The following is a 14,749-nucleotide window of genomic DNA, read 5'->3' as shown; positions in this document are numbered from 1 at the left end:
ACACACTGCGGAGATGGCGGAGAGAACGCGCTCCGAGGTGTGGTTAAACTTTACCCGTCTCGATGAGGAGAATGCTCGTTGCCAATAGTGCAATAAGAGTTTAGCATGTCAATTTGTCTAAACATTTAGCAAAAGCGCTCCACATTCAGACGGAGAAATGCACCGGGTTCGACTGTCTTTCTAGCAGCTCTGTAGCCCCATCCACGAGCAACGTTTCCACGTCAGGTATGCTAGCAGCAACACACGGAGTTAACTCTGAGTTAACTACATTAACATGGGTTAATGATTAGAGGTAACAGAGTTACTCTTTATTTTGTTAAAGTTTCAGCTATTCTGTTTACAGTTCTATCATCACATTATTTAATACGATTTGTTAAAACATTGTTGTTTCTTTTGATGTGAAATATTATTTATTTTATTTAAATAAAAAGCTATGTTAATTTTGTTCAAAATGTGTTTAGTTAATTTAATAATATATGTATTTTTGAATCAAGTATTCATCTTTATTGTCTTCATTGTTAGTTTCCACATGCCTAAAACAACCTCAAGCTAAATCTAAAAGCTGATGGCTAAATAAGAGCGCTTGAGAAATTGTGCAAGGCATAATAGTCCGAATAGTCGATTAATCGTTTCATTCATCGATTATCAAATTAGTCGTTTGTTGCAGCCCTAATGTTAATGTAGTAAAGTGAAGTGAATCTTTGCCGTATCATTTTGTTGTTCTCCAGGTGGACCTAGGGACTCCATCTTTTCCCCCCCGCCTGTTGAACACTGTTGCCAGGAGACATGCAGCTGTCGTCGCTGATCTGGATGTTTTCCTCACTAAATCCACAGTACTCATGAAGACGCCTCAGCAGTGAGCACTTTGACTAAAACCGTCTCCAGCTTAGAGTTAGTCTGACTTTTACATTTGCACCTGAGATTTGTTTACTTGACTTGTTCTGGTATACTCTAAAAGCACTGTTAATGTATATTGATTCCCAGTTACAAAGTTGAAGCAGCTTTTTTTTATATATGAAGGTATTTTTTATAAAATATTGAAACTGTATTTTTGTATTTGTAATGTACATAAGAGCTTGTAACAATCATACACCTATTTGACCAAAGATAGGACACATTTAGTGTACTGCATTTAGATTTAGACAGCTTTTTTAATTAATTATCCAAGGCTACAATTCTACAAAGTTGATCCAACTTTTCAACATCATTTATGTGATGACATCGTTTTATAATAATCTAATAGGTATCAGCCCTTAATGCCTGTTTGCAATATGGAGTCTTGATTTCTACCATTTTGTAAGGTGGACCTCCACATTGTTGTAAACAAAGTCACAGCTAGACAATCTTTAAATTGAAGTTAAAGAGTCGGTCAACAAGGTTACACTGATTGTTCATTTACAACTCAAGTGGGATTTGACTAGTGTTTACTTTCTTTGTATCGCTATAAGATAGATGAATACAGACAGTTTTGTTGTTGTTATATGTTTTCTGTCAGCGTAGATGCATGATGAAGGGGATTTGTCAGATATGACAATGAAATGAACGACTGAGACGTACTTACAAGGGAAAGTATTTGAAAGTCAGTTTATATTCTATTATTGTCAACGGAAGGAAAACCACATCCAAACATATGAAGGAAATATTTGCAAACTTTGTTTAACCCTGATTTGTTACAGTATATGTATTTATTTCCTCAAGCATATTCAACCACTCACAAAAGATTATTTTATTGCAGGAAATAACCATTTCATTGTCCTTCATCCGTTTTTGTAGCAAAAGGATTAAGGCAAATGTATTTAAGGGACCGGAAAATATTAAGGGGGAGAAGAGGTCAGAAAAATGTGAGAGGAGGGGGAAAAGTAAGTTACTCTGAGCAGGGCAAATATTTATTTCACTGTTTTTATATATGCCTCTAAAATGAATAGTTACAATAAAAAGACAGCTTTTTAACAAAACACTAAGAACCCTGGGGGAGTGCCTTTCTTCCTTGACAATATATGTAAATATAAGGTTCACACCCCCTTCTCATTTCCCCATATCTTTCCTATAGTCCCTAAGCTATGTGTTAGGTGGTGTATTGAAGGAATCCTAATAACCATTTTTCTTACTCTTTATCCGTTATATGTAATGTATGTGTGTTCGTCTGCACATTTGAAACCACTCGACCAAACTCACTGCAGGAAAACAAGTCATAGAACAGTTGTGTGCCTAAAAAGTGGGTTAGAAAAAGAAACCAAAGCTCTCTGGTTCATTCTGTGTCCTTCAGCAAGAATAATCCAGAGAAAAAGACAAGACAATCCAGGAATGATGCTCTAAAACGAACAGTACCCTCCTTTAACTTAATTGTAAAAGCCGCATTAAGATATGACCGCAATATGGTACCTGAATCTAAAAGCTGAGTTTAACGCCTTTTTGTTTCTGAAGTCTATTTATTTTGTTCCTCTTGCCTTCCGTTTGAGAAATGCTGTTGAATATGTTTTATAATAGTGATGGAGTTTTTATTTGTGTTATGAGCACAGCATGGTGCTGTGTTTACTGTACAGCTGCTTGCACAAAACTCTTAATGCATTTATTGACGTTACGTGTTTGAAACGTGTTTTTGTTTGTAGTTAAAAGCTATGCAGACGCTGATCGAAGGCAGCACTGTTCACTGGGTCAGCCGTACCCAGATATGAAGCCATATTATTTACAGTAGTCTGAGGAGGAGGACCGTTTTGGCAGCGCTCAGTTTGAGACCAAAGATGTTCCCAAGGCAACCAAAGACACAAGTACTGAGGACACGCAGGGAAGGAACACAGTGACGACTTTTTGTAATGATTTCTTTTTTATGTTTTTTTATATGTTCCCAAGTGCTCATTTCATTTTGTAAAAAGCATGTTATTTATGTTTTGACTTTGTGTTGTAAATGTATTTCATTATAAACGCCTTGCTTCCTGTTGCGTGTTTTTAACGAATACAATAAATATTTAAAGTGAAGTGTTTCTCTTTTTTTATCCATCTTTCTGAATAATTCTCCTTACATGTCAACAGTATATCAGAGTCTTGAATCCCTTACTTTAATCATTTGCAATTAGTGTAAGTAGGCCTGAGTATTGAGCCCCTGTGCCTTCAGTGCTGATTTAAAGTGTCTGAAGCTCAGAGTATCGAAAACTGTCAATTACCCAAAGCTGACCATGCTTGCTAAGATTCATACTCTTCTTTCCCATTTTACATATTTGCAGTGTTTAAATAACATGAAAATGCAGACAGAAAACACATTATGCCTCTGAAATGTTTATATTTGTTTCTATATAGTGATAAATATCTTAACTTAAGGAGCCTGCAATGCATCCTGTGGAAACTTGTCACAAGCTTTTAAGCACAAAGTGTGGAGAAGTATTTTTGTGTTTTGAGTGTTTTTCCCTCCACATGTTCCATCAGTCCAGTGAAGTACATCTAAATATATTATTAAGTACTTTTGCTTTCCCCCACTGATTATCCGACAGGTGTTTCCCCACTGTCTGTAATGGATGGGTATATTTTGTAATGTGAGGCTCTTTCTCCAGGATCTGTCTGCCTGCAGGCCTCTGCTCTGTGTTCAGCATGTGAATGGTACGCAGAGGCAGCAGTGGAGGTGACACTTTGAGAGGGGTGTTGTGTGTGCGATTAGATCCCGGTGGGGCGGGTGGACTGCATAGTATGTGTGTGGGGGGGAGGTGGTGTACAAGAGATCACAAGTGTCTCTGCCATTTAGAGTCACCAGCTCAGTCAGGAATGTCCGTCCCCTGCGCGCTCAGATCATGTACTGGATGCGCCCACTTTATTTTTAACCCGGCAGGGTGGGTCAGACTCTGGCTCTCGGGAATGACCGTGGAGCGCGCGGCGCCTATACAACCCCTATTCCCTCGTCCCCCGTGCAGGACCTCCTCGCGCTGTGGAGACCTCCCCCCGCTCTGACCAGGACCCCCGCTGCTTCAATGGGATTATAATTGCTTTATTGGCAGGGAAGAAGACTCAACATAAACACTTTCGGACAGGACAACATCCAGAAGCAACAGTAAGTGCGCTGTTGTTAAATGAAGTTATTGATCTTTGGCCAAATACTTTCTGTTAGCGGTCACTGACAGGCTCTCCTTCCATTAGCCTGCTATAGTGTTCCGTTGTTTAAAGTGGAGGCACAAGTTTCCTCCAAACCACCTGTTGGACCGGGCTGCCATGTTTGACCGTGACGTCGTTTCCAAAAAGCTTTTTTTAAGAAATGTGCCCTGGTTTTAAACATACTCCCGTTTCTTTGGTTTTACTTGAGTCACATTTTGAGTTATCAATTTGTTATCTTTCAGTGTTTTGAGCAGAGAGTCGTTGAAAGTGCGCACAATGACGTCACTGCGCATGTCTGCGCGTGGAGAAGGTCGTTCTCCAAAAGTTATCTCTAATGCCAAGGAGTGGTGGAAACACTTTTGAGATACTTTACGAGAGTAAAATTGTCAGTAATACAATTTAATACTTAATTATTTATAAAGTACTGAATAGAAATTGCACTTGACAAAAAATCAAATACTTGTTGATACTGTAGCTACTTACTATTATATTAACTATTCCTCTTATTGTATTATTATTTTTTAATGATGGTGTATGTAACATTTTAGATTTCCAGTTGTCCGCTATTTTCAGTTTTTTAAGGACTTTTATATACTTTTGGAATGCTTAAGTGTACATTATCTTGCATTTTTATGTAAAATCTAAACCGTGAGAGACCTTGTTACTAAAGCTGTCAAAGGAATGTAATAGCAGGAGAGTATGGCAGCATAAAAAGGAAATACTCAAGTGCAGGCACCTCAAATGTATACTTAGTTTCATGAGTAAAATACTTGTACTGTTAGATGTCATCACTGATAGCGAAGCACATACTTTCCATATTTTCACATCTGTTCCTCTTCTTCTTTCTTAAAGCACCTAACAATGCGTATTGCCTCGTTGATCGGAAACAGTCTGGTAGCTTATGAAATAACAAATAAATCAAATGTTCCTTGAGCATAAAAGGACCCCTAAAAGGACAAGTGTGTGTGAGTGTGTGTCGCCATGTCTGGCCGAGCTGGCTTTTGTGTAAACACACTACAGGAATAGTTTACTATTGATTCCCTTATTACCAGCTAAGTGTCGCTGCAGTCAAAAACAATATTGACCACAACAAAGGAACTTTTTCTCTCACAGCTTGTGTACATAGCTGTATGGATTATGTCACAGAGTTTGTATGCTCAGTTTTCCCCATATCTCTTCTCATATTCTGTTAACGTACATGAGGAGTAGTTGGTTTGATGTTGTTATTGGCATTTTCAAAGAATTTAAGGGCAGCACATTTTGATGCGTACTCCTCCTCTTCCTCTTTGATATTGATCTCTGTCCACTTTGTGTTTATGTCTCAGATTTACTCTCTCCTGGACCTCAGTCAGGTTGCTGCTACAGTTTCACACACACTGTGTAGGCCACACTTCTCCACCACACCCATCTCTTATTTCATCCCCTCCATCGGACTCTCTGTATAATGTGCTCACTCCCAGCCAGATCATGTGTTTGTGCTCCTCAGAGTGCATGTTTCGGCACACAGGTTACTTACAGGTGGGAGCATTGTTGTATTATTCATCTCAGGTGCTGACTCGACGTTAACAGTGAATCTATTTGTTTGTCTGTTCTGAGTATCAACAAAAGAGGCTGCTGCAGTCCATTCAAATCACAAGAAGTGGAAATGCATAGAAATACAAGTTTAATTTAACACCTGTGAAACAAGAAATGTTATTATTCTAACTCCAAAATCTTTTGTGAAATAATTTAATTCACACCTTTTTATAATTTCCCTCCAAACTTTATGTGCAGGGCTCCATCCATGGAAAATAACGGCATCTCTGAAGAACATCCATCTGACATTTTGATTATTCCCTTTGACTTTTATAAGACTTTTAGGAAATTAACCAGCCCTTCTTCGTCATCATCTCACAATGTGCAGCCACCAAAATGATGAAATAGCAGACCATGTGCTCAGGTCTTTATCTCGAGGTGATGGCAACAGCAATACGTTATTATTGGACTATCATTTATTTTATGGGCCAATAACAACTTAAACATTTGTTATTTGTTCCACATCTACCAATACCTCATAGTGCTAACAACGTATAATATGAGTTATTTTAAGATTACATCCTTTAAGTGTTGGTAATGTTATCTTTATAGAATTCAGACATTCAGACGAATTAAACATTTTGATAATCAATTCATTATTTAAATAATTTCCCAAGAAACCTTTTTACTACCTCTTTTATACTTTTTCTGACTGCTTTTTTAAATCAATATTTAACATTTTAGAGACTTACTAATTACTCAGTTAATTAGGGAAGTATCTGAACTCAATTCTTAAAAATGTAAAAAGGGAATATTGTGAAGACCAACAATCCAAAACTCAAAGACATTCAGTTTAATAGCCAATAAGATAAAGACAAGTAGAAATGTATCACGTTTTGCATTTTTTATGGAAATAATTTAAACCAATATCACAATTTCTGAAGATTTGTTTTCGACTGATAAACTAATTAATTTATCACCCAATGTTCAGTAGTGACTCTACTGAGATCTGCATGTGCACCAGGCAATGTACGCATTTGCATACCTTTACACATACTCAGCACTCTAATGATAGCCTATGATTTAATCTTATTTTGGGACTTTTATTCTGCATTAAAGGAGCTCCTCGCTGACAGGGTGACCCTCTCCTAGCTCTGTGTTTTCTTCAAGGACACCACAAGAGCACAGCTCACTATTGACAGACACACACTTCCTGTGGCAGGCGCTGAACTCTCTGTCACAGGACTGTCTGTGAGGCCTGCCTTTAATACAGCTCTAAATGCTGCCTAGTAAACTCTCACTGCGTACAATCCCAGCTCACACACTTAATTTGTGTTTGGACACACAGCCCTTTGACATGATTAGAGTCTGCAAGGTTTCTGTAAACAGCTGACGGTTTGTGGATACGGCTTTGTAAAAAAGGGTTTGTGCAGTTTGAGTGTGTTGTGCGGTGGTCCTGTCCAGGTTGTGTGTGAGGTGATAAGGGGATCCCCGACGGTGGGTGGAGCGTCCCCGGGCCGATAAGAGCCCTCTGCACAGGGCTGATACTGAGCAGCAGGAGGTGGGAGACCTGCAGGCTGCCATCATGTGCTTCTTCTCTGAGGGCCTCTTCTCTGAACAGACCTCTGTAGTGAAGCCATATCAACAGGGACGGAAATTAACGGCATTTATCTCAAGTACTGCACTCACGTACAATTTTGAGTCCCTTGTACCTTAGTCAATTATTTCCATTTCCTGCTTAATATTCCACTATTCTATAACTATTGCTTTCTCCTGCTGTAAAATCATAAATATTAAGTAGAATAAATGCTAAATATTTGCCTTATTTCTACTTAAAGTGTTATTTATACTTTTTTATTTGATTTTACATGTGACTCAGACAGATAGACCAGGGTGCCGAGTATGCAGATAATGAGATACAGACAATTAAAGTAAAGTAAGAGATACAAATCAATTATACTAACAATAAAATCTAAAATCCAGTTACAAAAAAGTTGGGGAAAGAAAAATAATATATGATAATAAGGACATGCTTTCATTAGCAGCTGACTGGCCCAAAGGCTTTGTGTGGTAGTCTAATTATAATATTAATTTCATCACTTAAATATCTGAAATATTTAAAAAAACATGTCGTGTTCAGCAACTGTTGTAGTGCTACATGATGGCCCTGCAATGTTTTCTCAATTTATTTTCACTTCAGTAGCAATGCAAGTTGTATTTCCCGCCTCATTTGGCATCCCGCGCTTATTCTCAGAAAAAGAAAACACCAACGTAAACGCCCCAAACACACACTCACTGGCAGTTCAAACTACGTGTGCAGCATCATTCAAAAGAAGACGTTTTCGTCATGTTCTGCAGTAGAGGGGTTGCCCCCCCCGCCTGTGTGTCATGATAAGAGAGCTATGCTGCACACAGATAGAGAGCTATCTGAGCTGCTACCCTTCAACCCGCCATCACACACACAAAGAGCACACACACTGCAGTGACAGTTGAGCACAGTTACACACACAAAATGGAGATTGTGAGGAGCACAGGCCCCTCACAATCTCCATTTTGTGTGTAACTGTAACGGGGCTTAAAGGGAACATTTGAAAGCTACAGGCGAGATTTCGGTGTAAAACAAATATACATAAACCACATCTGAGATCACAAAGATGTATTCAAATCTCAACCCCTTTCCCAATGGGGCTGATACATTAAAACTCTACACCAAAATAAAAACCAAACTGCAGTGAGATGGTGAAGCGTACAGAGAAAGCTTGATTCACAAATCAGTCATTTTTACCCTGTTTTGTCCCTAGATTTGGGTAACAAATACATATTTTCATTATCAATACATCTGCTTATTGTTTCTTGGTAATTGGTTGGTCTTTAAAACTGTGACAAATGTTCATAACAATGTCCTCAAATGCATTTTCTTCCACTTGTTCCACCGGCTTTTACAGCACAACCCAACTGGAATAACCACTGAGTAGAGGTTAAAGGCCTCATGCTGCCATGTGGGTCATGTGTCAGAAAATGAATGTTACAAGGCTCAAATGATGTACAATTGCAATGAATTGTCATTTAGAGCCAGGATAAGCAATTGCTTGACCAACAGAAACAAAAGAGCGACTCATTTGATAATCTTATCATCTTTATAGTCAGTTTCCATCCTCTCAGATCTGAGGATTATATACTTTACCTTATGATGTTCGTCAGACAAAACATTACAATTAGATGTCACCTTACCCTGTGTGCAATTATAACAAGCTATTTCACACTCAAAACGATTAACGATGGATCAAGAAATACACCATACATACATCAATATGTGTTGTCAATGTTAGTTGCAGTCAGTGAGTCGCTCATTAATTGTTATTTGTATGGCCTAGATGGCTAATCATCCATGTCATCAAACCTCCACAAGTTAGATTAAGCAGATTGTGCCTAACATTATCATTCTTATCAAAAAAAGTGACATCTACTCCCTTCAGCCATCTCATTTCTAGTCTCGTATGTTTTGAACACCAGGTATTATAATAAATCAAAACAACACCTTTACTGTCTGTCTTTCACCTCTGTTTCAGACTACCTCCAGTATTCCAGATCCATCCTGTCATTTCGTCCTCTGCACTCATCTCCCCCCCCCCCCCCCCCTCAGCCGCTCGCCAAGCTGGCCACCGCCATGACTTCCACCACAGACTTTGACAATGCGGAGATCTCGCAGCAGTACAGCCGCATCAACACCCGCTTCGACATCACTGACGAGGAAATCGACAATGACAACTGCTCAGCGCGGCTGTTTGAGCGCTCGCGCATCAAGGCCCTCGCAGGTGAGTGTGTGCATAGTAAACAGGCTGTGTCCTTTCTCAGGCATTTGGGTGACACATTTTGAGATGACAGGTGAGCTATATTTAGTGTAACTATTGGGGGTTTGAATGTGCTTAAATGTGTAACTGACCTTAGTTTTGGTCAAAAATGCACACTCCAGGTGACCCTTGATTTAGTTTCAAAGCTCTCACATTCTGCAGGGTTGTTGTGTGTGTACATGTTACTCGTGGTGTCACAAACCTCCAGCAGCTGAGCCCTGACCCTCCACAAGTAACTGTGATCGCTTGCACATTCCCAGAATGGCCATCGTCTGAGCGAGTTGGACAGCTGCCCTGCCTATCTTCCTCCCATAGCACAGATCTCTGGCATTTCGGGGCTAAGCTAGTAAGCAGGGTCTCCAGCTGTGGGTCTTGGGGTTTTTAAATAGCAGCATTTCTGCGGGGGGAGAACAGAGGGCCACACCCATGGCCACACCGTGGTTGTTTCCATAAAGCCTTAGACACAAGAGAGGTCAGTGGCAAGGTGGAGAAACACAAGTTCAGCTCTGTGGAGACGGGAATTATGGGTAACACTGGGAATCTCAAGGTATCTTCTGAAACTAGTGTGGATATGATAGCTGGGTTTCGATACTGACACCAAAAAATAACGTTTTATTAATACCTAACTTTAGGAAATGTTAACTTTACAAACACTGTTTTGGATTTAGCAAATACTCTTAATGTCTCAACACAAGCAGCCGTTTAAGAACGTTGCATAACAAAGGTAACATTTTGCAAACTTTTTATTTGAAGTTAAAATCCTTACAGACGTCCTATTATGCTTTTTGGGGTTTTCCATTTAGGTTTTTGTGTATGTGAATGGTCTGTAAAGGCTTAATCCCACACACTCCCCCCCCATACCTGAAACGCCTCCTTTGGACTCCTTTGTTTACTTCAGTAACAGAGTGACATCACTACATAAAACGAGCACTTTTATTGGCTTGTGCTCCAACATACAGTATGTAATGTTGGGCGGGACATCTTTAAGTGGTTGACCAATCACAACAGAGCCGGCCAGCTAACCAATCAGAGCATCAGATTCTGGTTTCAGACAGAGGGTGAAAAGAGGTGCTGCAGTACAGGCAGTATGAGAAAAAATGAAGAGCTTTTTGAACATTAAAGCATGGAGACATGTCCCAGTAGAGACACAACAGTGACCAGCTGTTGTAGATATTTACCCATACTCTTTTGAAAATGAAAAACTGCTTTGACAAGTTGTTTTGAAATATTTGTTTGTTCACAAGGAACATTTTTCATGATCAAATCCTTGTCCTTCAAGATTTCAGAGCGGTTTGATTGGATTGTTCCTGTGGTCTTCTGCATGTTTTAATAGATCAGGTCCCAGACTGTATTGACCACTCCGGGCAGAAAAAACGACCTATGTGGAGAGGAAATGAGTCTTTTGATTACAGCATGCTCAAAGGCACTGAAGTACTTGAACTTTGTTTCTTATTAGGTTGTCTTCCACTTACATGAAAGCTGTATACACTAGCTAGAACGTTGTGGTCATGTGAATGCATTGTTTCCTGTCAATCACTTGGGACTCCTGTAGAAACTATACTTTTTCTGGCAGATTTGCATCATCTCAGCTGCCAGACATAGTCTCACTGCGTAACACAATTTAGCCATACATCACATTCTTATAGAGGCAGAGGTGAGCAGAGGGGTATTAAGTTAAGTAATGCTAGATGACGCCAAATCCTAAACACTTCATATCAAAGTAGGAAGAAGGACTTCCCATTTCGAGAACTGGGACCATCTGAAGGGGAACACGAATGCACCTTTGGGTTTTGCTATGTCTCCGCTCTCCGAGTGCCACTGTCTTTGTTCATTTGTTCAAAGGAGGAGGGGGAAGTTCTCCCCCAGAGAGCAGAGCCTTTTCCCGCTGTTTATACCTTTATGTGAGTGTGCTTGATTTATATGAGGTAGGAATTACAGATTGCAATTACAATAAATGACTATTGCTGAAAAATTGCTGGTCATAAATACTATTAATTTAAGACTCAATACAATTTAAGCATTTACTTTACAGGAAGTTCAAGAACTGTCTGATTTGATACCAGTACACGATTCTACGCAGACATTAAAGTCTGTGAAGACGGATTCAAGTATTGAGCTTTGATTTCCAGCCGATCTTCTGTGTGGCCAACATGTTAAGAGTTGTGTCCAGAATGTTTATCGGGCAGCGCTCTCACCACTTTTGGTTCTGTCTCTTTCTGTCTCTTTAAGCGGTGAAGGCTTCTGTGTGGGTGTTTTTGATATTGTGTTAGAGTGCTGCTGCACTGATGTTTCTGTAATGCAATCAGTGTTTCCTGTCAGAGAGAGAGAATGGGAAAGAGAGAGTGGTAGAAGAAGGGAGGAAAGTCGTGAGAGAGGCAGGAGATGAGAGAGGCTGTGAATGACGCCCGCTGCTGATTTACAGCTTGTGAACTCAGAAATATGCACTCAGCATGTTGGCAAAGCACATATCGAATACCCGGTCATTTACACTGCTCCTAACATACATGTAAAATAAGGTGCGTTCCTAAGAGGTGGACAGTTTTATGTTGGATTATTGGCTCAGGAGATACACTTCACATTCAGTGATGCACCGACTGTGTGGGAGTGCTGGGCTGAGGGAGGGAATCTTGCTCGCACGTGGACGTATTGAAAACATATCGTATGCATGGATGGGGCTAGAGAAACCAGTCTAAACCGAAAGCTGGCTGAGCCCCCGTGCCGTCTGCGAGTGGAGGCACGGCATCATCACGGCAGCAGTGAGGAGAGAGTGAGGAAGAAAGAAAGAAGAGGGAGGGAGGGAGGGAGGGAGGGAGTGAACACGAGAGGGATCTGGAAAGGAGGACAGAGAGCCAAGAGACAGAGAAGAGGAGAGACGTGGAGTGCCAAGCTCCTCTGCCGGCTCCAGGCGCTGTTGTTGTTGTCGTTTCGGGGTCAAGATGAGCAGCCCCTGCCTGCTGCGCGCCACCCCTTTAAGCCAACCCCGGCTCAGAGAGGTCAACATCAGCCTGAAGGCCAGCAGCAGGGAGACCCCCACCCCCCGGACCAGCAGCAGTGGGGGCACTAAGGAGGCTGCCAGCCGGCCCTACACCCTAATGGAGAAGGAGCCCCCTGTCCGGGTCGGCATGAGCATCAGCCGGAGCAGGAGCAACCCCCCAGTCCACCGGGCCCAGAGAGCTGAGAGCAGGAAGACCTCCAGGGGGGGCAGCAGCATCAGCAGGAAGCAGCAGGACCCCGACCCCAACAAACTGGAGAGGAACGGCACAGTCCTACATGTCCCGCTCTCTGTGGCTCCAGCGGGACCCCCCACCTTCTCCTCGTCCTCTTCCTCATCCTCCTCCTGCACCCCCAGACGTCAGCGGGCCTCTCACCCCCACCACCCCCCCGCCCTCCTCTCATCCTCCTCGGCTAAAAGTATGAAGCGGGCGCGCCGGCTGAGTTACAGCACCTCCAACATCTGCTTCAACTCCATCCTGGATGGACGCTTCAGGCAGCTGCAAGGTAACAGGGTCCTGATGGAGGAGATGTGTGTGTGTGTGTGTGTGTGTGTGTGTGTGTGTGTGTGTGTGTGTGTGTGTGTGTATGTGTCCATGTTCTCCTGCCTTGACTGATTGGATAGAGAGATATAGCACTTTTCCAATAACGCCCCTCCCTACCCTCAACCTGTGTTTGTGGGACGGGATCACAGGGAGGTTTGAGGTTAGTTTGTGATCCTGTTTTGAGAACTGTGAAAAGTGTGAGCCCCCTTTCATTGAACATATACAGTAGGGGTGGTAATTTATTTATTTTTCAGGAAGCTGTGGCTCTGCCCCAATTGTTCACTGACTTGGCTTTGAATAATTCATGAGCAAACTCCTAAAAAGGTTGTGATGTGTTTCCCTCCAAAGGTAGTGTTATGTGCTCCCTTGTGAGCTCCATTTTCTTTATAATAACAATATTTTAGCTAGTCGCCTATTCTCCATATGGCCCTAACCTTTCACAAACTGTTCCCAAGAACAAAGCATAAGTGTTTTTCTGTACCTCCTTTCATCCTGCTGTATGAAGGCGTAGGCGGTGTTAAAAAATAATCAATTTCTCTGGCGGTTTTACTTCTCCCTGCCCGAGTTATTAAGGTTTTAAGAGAGAGGTTTGCCGTCACTGTGGATTGTTGTTAGCTTGCAATATGCTATCCAACCCCCTGATGACAGGAGTGCATTAGTGAGAGCAGGAAAATGGAGGAGACGTTGCAGGAACAGAGAGGGAAACATGCTTTTTTTCTTTCTTCCTCTGCTAGATTTAAAGTATAGACTGATTGTGAAGACTGCAGAGTCAACTGTTACGTGAAGCAGCAAACTTCCGAAGCTTTCCCAAATTAGAGTGGTTGTGCGGAGCCAAGTGTATCGATCCACCAACTGCATTTCATGGGATTATTTTTACTTTTTATTTACCCGTTATTAGGGAGATCTGGTCAAGCCTGTAGAATGAGGTTAGACAGAATAACAATAACAAGTATTACATAGAAAAAGAGCGCTTTGCATTTATTGATTTCAACCATTCGTCCATTTCCGTTTGTCTTTCTTGGAATTTGACATACTCAGTGGTGAGAGTATTTCTGCCATGCTTGCAGTAAATTCGTTTTTTTCAGGTCCTTTCATGTTTTTTTGTAAGATGTTGACCTCTGACCTTTGACATTTTTGCCTTTTTCCGCCAAGTATGACACATTTACCCTTCAGCGGTTCTTCCACTATAACTTACCGTTTAAAAAGACAATCTCTTAATGAGTTTTACCCTCAGATTATTCTGAATGTAGCTTTTACTCCTTTAATCCAACATTGCTCTAAACAGATATTGTTAACTGTGATGGTTATTCTCGCGTCCAGGAAAGAGAAGCTTAAAAAGGAGACTAAATGGAGTCTCTGAGATGTTTTCAAATTGGTACTTTAATTAATAAAAAGCGTGGTACAGTCACAAACAGGATATTGTCCGACAGAAAAGCAGCTGTCTCTGGCCCTCGCTAGCAGAGAAAAGAGGCCGAACCGCTCAGGTGCTGCTCTTATATAGCTTCTGTAGGCTCCTCCCTGCGGGTCGGCCCTCCACATCTTAATGTCCGTTGTTACGTTAAACAGAGGATTCAGGCTTTGTACATTCAATATATACTTAAACACGACTCTTCTCCTCATATTGTCTTTCATCACTTTTCCTTTAACACATTCTAAACGTTGTAGTTAATATTCTAGAAAATACTTCACGGCTGGTTTGGTTTCTGGTCATTCCGGATGTTGTCACATCTTACCCACGTCTGTAAACAATAACTTTATTCAAAGAAACTA

General features: G+C 41.2%; 2 protein-coding genes across 3 annotated transcripts in view; both read left to right on the top strand.

Annotated features, from left to right (window-relative positions):
• The window catches only part of stard9 (StAR-related lipid transfer (START) domain containing 9), a 63,524-nt gene extending 60,554 nt beyond the window's left edge, over positions 1-2,970 (top strand). The window contains exon 31 of the mRNA XM_034235312.1: positions 729-2,970. Coding sequence (XP_034091203.1) covers positions 729-860 — 132 coding nt within the window. The 3' untranslated portion in view covers positions 861-2,970. The remainder of the gene's footprint in view (positions 1-728) is intronic.
• Positions 2,971-9,229: 6,259 nt separating this feature from the next.
• sptb (spectrin, beta, erythrocytic) overlaps positions 9,230-14,749 on the top strand; it is a 51,232-nt gene continuing 45,712 nt past the window's right edge. Inside the window, exon 1 of one of the 2 annotated variants that reach the window (XM_034235246.1) lies at positions 9,230-9,407. In XM_034235246.1, coding sequence (XP_034091137.1) covers positions 9,260-9,407 — 148 coding nt within the window. In that variant the 5' untranslated portion in view covers positions 9,230-9,259. Of the gene's footprint in view, positions 9,408-12,294; positions 12,942-14,749 lie in introns of those variants that run through there. The other variant, XM_034235245.1, reaches the window with a different exon arrangement.

Source organism: Gymnodraco acuticeps, unplaced genomic scaffold (assembly GCF_902827175.1).
Source record: "Gymnodraco acuticeps unplaced genomic scaffold, fGymAcu1.1, whole genome shotgun sequence".
Classification (NCBI taxonomy): domain Eukaryota; kingdom Metazoa; phylum Chordata; class Actinopteri; order Perciformes; family Bathydraconidae; genus Gymnodraco; species Gymnodraco acuticeps.
This window is presented reverse-complemented; position numbering and strand designations above follow the sequence as displayed.